A 7783-nucleotide genomic window follows, 5' to 3' on the forward strand; every position below is an offset into this window, starting at 1 on the left:
CTCCTAGAGAAAAGAAAAAGCTCAACAATTATTGGCAGACATATTGAGGTTACTTTATAGTTTATCCCTCTAATATAATCGCGTAGATATTTGGGAAAGTAATTAAATGCATTCGTGGAGAGAGAATGAGGTAATTAAGTAATAATGAAGATAGTGAAAACGTGATTGAGTATATCAATTATTGTGGCGTAAACCCTATGTCCGCCATTAGCAGTCTCATTTCTAAGTGGAACAAGTTTTAAGAAATGTTAAGTAAAGTGAGTGGAAAAATGTTCGTGGAATAGAGATCACACTTGTATATAGTTTTAAATGAAATGTGAATGAAATGAGTTAGTGGAAGGTGAGGCCCTATTACCATTTATGGTAAAAGTGAACCGTTCGCGGACGGATTAAAATGAAAAAACGGGACTCCTATTCACTGACGAAGGGAGTAGTATTTATTTTGTTCACAAAATAAAATATGATATTTTTTATGGGATAAACTAAAAAATATGATATCTATATTGTGACAGATAGAGTATTAATTTTAGGTGTGTTTATAGTTGAAAATTGAAATTAAAAAAATGAAATAACCCTTCCCTAGATTCTGTCAAAATAAAATGCAATGCAGGCACTGGCTATACACCCGATCCACTCCCCATTCAAGGTGAGGCACTGCCCCCAAGGCCCAAACTGCGACCACCTTCCCCTCTCCCACAACATGCGGTCGTCTGTTAAAATGTATGCAAACGATATAGTGAAACCACAGTAATATTCCGCTATTAGGAATGATACTTTTATTAAATCCAAATATAATTATAGACTTGTCACCATTTCTCTGTTGATAATACTTTTGTAACGGATTTTGGAAGGATGGGGTCCCCAATTTATTCTATTTTCAGTTTAATTTTGTATATTCACTCCTAAAGATGGTTTTTAAGTTTTTTTATTTTTTCGCTGCCAAACCTGTCATCAAGCAAAGTAAATAATTTTTAGAATTAACACAAAATTAAAAGTCCAAATTATAATATAATCAACTCTATAATATTTATTAACTAAAACAAAAAATATAGTTCTACTAAATTGAAGAGAAACGTAGAAGAAACATGATAATATAACAGCAGTCCATAAAAAATAGACGCACAAAAAGGGAAGGAACTAAGAATCGGAATTCAGAATTGATTTTTCAATAAATATTTAGGAAGAATATATGATGCACTACAAATTGTATTGACCTGTGTCCCTACACCCAATCTTTCATGAAGCAAAATAAGCAGGTAAAGGTGTAGTAGTAGTTGAAAGCAGAGGGAGTAATTCAGGCCAAAGCCCCCTCTATAATAGCCATCTTATTACTATACTTGTGAATTGTGATGAATGGAAAAACAAAATTCTGTACATATGTATGGAATTTAATGAGTAGCCTTTGCCTCTGCATGAAAGGCGTACCATCCACTCTTGCCCGATTTGCTGTGCTCTGATCTCCTCTTCAATAGACAGTCGAGCAACTATCCGTGGCGTATGCATCTTTGACTCAAGAAATTCCTACCGTCTTCCCGAGCAGCCATAACACCAGAGACATTTCTATACCGAATATTGTATGCAGTGAAGTTCTGTCCAGCATGAAGCCATATATTGTGATCCCTGCTCTATTGTTCTCAAAGTATGTCACTGCAACCAACACATCTCAAAAATAAACTTCCTGAAAAATAGGCATGCTTTGGTCCAAAAAGGAAAGCCTATTATATCTTACCCAGCGCCTGCCTTTTCTGAAACGAGATAGTGCTGTAAGCGTAAGAAGGGTCGAACTTGCAGTTGTCAAGCTCGTCTTCTTCATCTCCGCCCTCATCTTCTGCGTCAGATGCTGTATTCACAAACTGCTCATCACCTCTTATAGCTACTGGAGTCTCTGCATCAAATGAGTCCACTGTGGCGCAGACGTGCCACTTTGCTGCCAGGCACGTCACCGCTTGTGCCTTGTGCGTGATCCTAGTCGCGCTACGCAGCAAGATCAAGAGTCCAGCTAGAAGACTAACACAGCAAACCTACACATAAAAAGGAAAAATTCCCAAATTTTATAGTCCACTGAACACAATGACTAGTTAAGATCATAGTTTGGTATTTCATCATTCAATCACCCACCGCGAGCTCTCCTGTGTGGTATATATTGACATCCGCGTTGGGGCGTGTGGTCATGAGCAGAGACGAAAACTGGCTAGCTGTGATGAAGATCAAAGACCATAAGATGAATGATCTATATCTGTGGCTTATGATGCGCAAGTGTCTCCTGATTCTGAGGTGCTCTTTGAGGACGGATTCGACATCAGAATTGATTTGGAACACCTGTGCAAAGTCCTGGAGACGGAGGATTTGGAGGCAGCAGATGAGGCGAAACAGAACGCAGACGAGGAAGAACACCACGGTTCTATAGAACCACGAGCACAGCTCCAATATGCAGGCGACTGTGTTGTTCACGATGACATTGCCTAGGAAGGAGACGCGCGTCCCCCCTGATCCGTACCACCATATCTTGTACGCGCTCTCACCAGCAAAGCAGGGCAACACGAAGATGAACAAGATCTTCAACGATCTCTGAATGCACATAAAATCATATTGATGGCAAACTAAGATCCAATGAGCAAAATTAAAGTAGCATCAAACTTATTTATGAATCGAGAATTCTGACTTCTCATAATCCAACAAAATAAAACAAACTAGACAATCCTTAATTCAATTCAAAGACCAAACGGTGAAACTGTGCATTCTACAATTTCTCATCAACACAAAAATTCAATTAGTTGATAATTGAAAAGAAATGGAAGCATACATTGAATTGATTGGTGTAGCCCTTTCTGACGGTCTCGCTCTCATCGCAGAGCTTATCGAAGAACAGAAACCTCCGGAGTCCGTACCTACTGACAAAATGAGAGATGCAGAGGAAGGAGATGGCAGCGACGCCGGTGAGGGAGAGCTGCGCCACGGCGTCGTATGGCCTGCTGTGGCGGGTGTCGCAGTCGGAGCAGGCAAGCACGAAGTGAGAGAGCGCGGGGATGACGATGGACATGGCGACGAAGACGAACCACGAGAGGCAGGAGGTCCATGCATTGGATTGATCGAGGCACAGCCATTTGAGCCAGCGCCGGAACGCCTGCAGCTCGTCGTGGATGTCCGATGACATCCGGATCAGCGCCCGCCTCTTCTCGCTAGGGCTCATCAACGGCGCCACCGTTCCTGATTCGTCCCCCATCATTTTGGGGGGAAATCGCCGGATATTAATTGGTCTCTTGTTTTTTTGTTTTTGGTGGTGTGAAATTGATTGAATTTGGATCTGAGTTGTATATTCGCGTATGAGATTGGCAGAAATTTGGAAATGCAGTTTATATATAGGATTTGGAGTTGAGAGCTTCTGGAATTGGATTCCTTACGTAAACCAGATGAAAAAAGAGATGATGTTTTAATTTCTTTTTCAGGAAATATGTTGAGGGAAGAATCAACGATTTTAAAATAATTGTACTAACTCATGTGGGGTGTCGTTCCATAAATCTAGTATGTGTCACGTAACTAATGTAATAATTTTCAGATCTCATTTACTGTATATTTTATCGATAAAATTGTGATACTCTGAAAATGTGGAATCACTAATTAAAGATTCTTGGAATCTAGTGTCGTCAATCGATTTGCTCACTTATTAATCAAGTGACTTCATTTAAATTCAATCGTCACCTCAATAACCTTTTCTCATCCTGTCAAGAAAACCTCATGTGTTATGGACTATGTAAGCTATACTTAGGCCACCCGCAACGCGTCACGCGGGTGGCCCGTGTTTCGTTCCGCAGTGACGGAATCGGGGCGGGACACGTTGCAGCGTCTCGTCCCGTCCCCAGCCCGTCACGCAACTCGTCCCGCCGCGACGAAACGCGGGATGCCTCGCCACGCGCCGAGGCGACGTGGCGCGCTCCCAGGCCATGCGTGACGCCCACTCGCCGTCCCGCGAGTGGGCATCGTCACGCTGACGCAATAATTTATTTTTTTTAAACGGTAATATTACCGTTAATAGAGCCGTTTTTCCTTTTTTTTTTATTTTTTTTACTCTATAAATACTCCTATTTCATCCTCATTTCACACACAACTACACATCTATTCTTCCCAATTCATCTTCATTTCCTCTTCAATTTTCATCTAACATCTCATCACAAATGTCCGGTGATGGAAACTCCGGCGGTGGAGGCTCCGGCACGTGGGATCTCAGCGCGTTTGGCGACTGGGGGAGCATGTACAACTTATTGGGTGGTTCCGGTTCGTCGACGCTCGGCACGCCGGGGGGTACCAATCACCCAATTTTGATGTTGATGCATACGCCCGTCCCTCCGCCCCGCGGTATTCGCAGGGATTATCCCAGATTCGGGAGGATTATCCGGTTCAACCCACTCCGGAAGAAGGCCGAGGCGGGGGAGGCTCCATGGCGGAGGAGGAGGATCTAGGCCGGCATCCGTACGGCCCCAAAGAAACGTTGGCGGTGTACAACGCCTGGGATCAGCGTCTCGTACGATCCCATCGTCGGGAATCAACAACCCCGGAAGTGCTTCTGGGAAAAGGTCACCGAGGCCTACCACAAGATTAAGCCGATAAAGACCCGCCGCCGCACATATAAGATGTTCCGCGCTCACTTTGACCGAGTCGACAGAGAGGTCAAACGATTCTGCGGCATCTACAAGAATGAAGCAACTCAGTACCAAAGCGGAGCCACGGGAGCCGACATTCTGAGTTCGGCTTTGCGGGTCTACTACGAAGACACCGGTAAATAATTCAAATATGCTGATGTTTGGGAGGTCGTCAGAGACGAGGAAAGGTGGGCCGACGATGTGCGGTCCAGCTCGGGCTCGACCTCGAAGCGCACGAAGCACACGGCGAGTGGCCAATACTCGTCTGGTGAGGGCGGTTCGGGCATCGGGCCACAAGAGTTTGCCTCGTAGGAGGAGGACCCCCGGCAGACGATGCCGGGGGGTCCTCCCGTGGGCGCCGTCGGCCGCAAGGGAGAAATGCAGCGAAGGCGGCTAGAGGGAGGAGGGGCCGAGCCGAATCAAGCCAGGCGGGCTCGGGGGGACCTTCGAACTCCCTTATGTCCATGTACATGACCGCCACAATGGCGGACACTTCCCGCTTTACGCCCACCCAATACGAAGCCTGGCTTAACGAGGTCCTGTTTATGGCGGCACAACTTGGTATCCCGCCTCTAAGTGGCCTCAGGGCACCTCCACCGCCTTCGGGGGATGATTCGCCGGCAGAGTAGTTTTTTTTTATTTTCTATAAAATTGTATTTTAAATTATGTCATTTTTATTTTTTTTAGGATTTTAATTATGTCTTTTTTTTATTTTTTTTAATGTTAAGTTGTATTTTATTTTATGTTGTAATGTTATTTTGTTTTTAATGAAGTGTGTTTTTTATTAATTGAATTTGGTGGAAAAAAAATAAAAAAATGAAATTGAATGAATAGTAATTTAAGGGACGGAGAGTTGCAGGTTCCGTCCCTTAGTTAAGGGATGGAGTAAAAAAGTACAGTGGGGCTCACAAATAGTATTTTAAGGGACGGTACAGTGACAGCATTGTGGATGACCTTAGAATTAATTATAGTACCAAACGACAAATATCAGTAGATTAGACGGTTTTATTCGGCCAATAAATAGATAGATTGTTCAAATGGAATAAATAGACGGTTTTATTCAGCCAATAAATAGATAGATTGTTCAAATGGAATAAATAGATGATCATTATTGAAAAACTCAATCAGCGATTACAATTAAAATGAGTACTAGTATAAAAAAAATGAAAGTATTGCGTGACGCTTTCTTTCATTCTTAGCTACACAAGATCTCAACGGTATATCACGCAGGAGATGCGCATTTGCCACGTAATTTCTGGAACCACTAAAGTATGAGGGGAAACAGCTCTAACACGGAATAAATCGAAAAGTTTGATATGTCCATCCATTTACTGCCAACTGAAAGTAGAACAATTAATTTAGAAACTACAATAACCAAAGCTATGAAATCTGGATCATACATTTGGCCATACTCTTATATTTATGGGTTATTTTTAAATCATGAATAGTTCCAATATTGATTCCAAAATATTTTTTGGGTCTGGGTCTGGGTCTGGAATTTAATAGTAGTACATTGGATTTATTTTCGCTGTCAATTAAATTTTTTTTAGCCAACTTAAATTCATCTCTTATACAAAAAATCATAACATACCATCAAACAACCACAATTTTTTCAATACTGAAAAACCAACTAAAGTACTACTATTAGTCATTAGAGCATCTAGGGTGGACGATATCCCGCACTATGCATCATCCACCCCATCGTCTACCATTTCAGGTGGATGGACGATAGCGCGCCCCATGCCCACGCCCTTAACTTAGTCCACAAACTATACGGCGGACGATCATCGCCCGACCTACAGTCCGCCCCATTGCGGGAGTCCAGACTATAACCTAGTGTAGAAAACTTCTCCAACCATACACATCACCCAAACATTTTTTATTTTTCAATGGTACAACACCAAATATGGTGTTGATGCAAAAAATTTGAGACATACTAAAAAATTATGTAAAATTAGAATTTGGTATAAATGGTTGGAGAAAAACTACAGCCACTTTTAGTACTAGTAGCTTGACTAGTCACAAAGTTACCAAACATTACATGGCAAGTTGTAAAAAATTATTGAGTACTCTTACGGGTCCTCGGTTAGCATCTTTGGACGACGAAGTGAAGACGTTTTATAGAACATTGTTGTGCTCGGTAGTATTTTGTGTGCTCAAGTAAATATTTATAACTTTGTAATATATACATTACTGAGGACTCACATGAACCGATACACATAAAAACCATGGTGATTCCAATGCAGGGATAAGATTGCATATTAAAGTAGAGCTTAAAAGATGCAATGAGTGTTACTTATTCCGATCCCACGAGAAATGGTCGTATCCGTTATGTTTTCCACAAGGAATTCACCCTGATCGCAATTTTATTTTTTGGAAATCAACACTTGGATTCATTTGGTCAATACAATTGTGAGTGAGGGACAAAATGGTAATCTAATCATATTTTTCATATGTTTCAAGACTCAACCAAACATAATAAAGTCCACTTCTATGGAGCCATTATTTTCTACCAAACACTAAAATCGTGGAAAACATTCATACACAAATCCTTTAAAAGCCTTTATCACATTAATCTTGTTAGTGGCGTGCAAGGCAATCAAGCATAGCCAATTAGCCATAATAGCATGATTTTTATACCTCGAATGAGAGCATGTATGGCTTTCTAAGTTTACAAATTTGCTCACAAGAGACCACAAAAACCCCCATATTGTTCAAACTAAGCTCACAAGAGGGAGCACAAAACATGTTGCTCGATATATTTATACGTACCATTTGATATGTGCGAGTTGCCACTAGGCTTTGCTGCTGATTGGGTGGATAAACCAGCGAGTTCTCACTCCAATTTCCAACAAGTTGGTTGTACTTTTCCATGAAGCATTATTCTTCTTGCGTCTATGATTTGAACGTAATCCAGCTTTTTCATCTAAGTGGAGAGTGACCAAAGATTGGTAACAAGTAGGGTCGAAATTACATCCTATTGCGGATATACATTCCCATCTTAAACGGCACTCCATTAGTAAATTTATTCTTGTTCTTCACTTGTAAGATAACAATCAGTGGTGATGAATTCAGACACTGGGCACATATAGGCCCCCCCGCCTGCTTCGCTAGTGGTATCAAGACGGGCAAACCCCCCACCAGAA

General features: G+C 41.8%; 1 protein-coding gene across 1 annotated transcript; it reads right to left on the reverse strand.

Moving 5' to 3' along the window:
* Nucleotides 1–1129: 1129 nt before the first annotated feature.
* On the reverse strand, nt 1130–3403 carry LOC121791862. Its single transcript, XM_042189680.1, has 4 exons — nt 2804–3403; nt 2119–2568; nt 1730–2021; nt 1130–1647 (listed from the first exon to the last, which is right to left on the reverse strand). Exons 1-4 carry the CDS (start codon nt 3224–3226, stop codon nt 1511–1513), a joined length of 1302 nt encoding a protein of 433 aa, XP_042045614.1. The 5' UTR covers nt 3227–3403; the 3' UTR covers nt 1130–1510.
* Nucleotides 3404–7783: the final 4380 nt, after the last annotated feature.

The sequence above is a fragment of the Salvia splendens genome, unplaced genomic scaffold (genome assembly GCF_004379255.2).
Source record: "Salvia splendens isolate huo1 unplaced genomic scaffold, SspV2 ctg944, whole genome shotgun sequence".
Lineage (NCBI taxonomy): Eukaryota > Viridiplantae > Streptophyta > Magnoliopsida > Lamiales > Lamiaceae > Salvia > Salvia splendens.

Coding starts and splice junctions, on each gene's coding strand:
- LOC121791862 (XM_042189680.1), bottom strand. CDS start 3,226: ATGATGGGGGACGAATCAGGAACGGTGGCGCCGTTGATGAGCCCTAGC. Junction 2,022..2,118: donor ACCACACAGGAGAGCTCGCG/GTGGGTGATTGA, acceptor TTTTATGTGTAG/GTTTGCTGTGTTAGTCTTCT. Junction 1,648..1,729: donor TCAGAAAAGGCAGGCGCTGG/GTAAGATATAAT, acceptor TGTTGGTTGCAG/TGACATACTTTGAGAACAAT.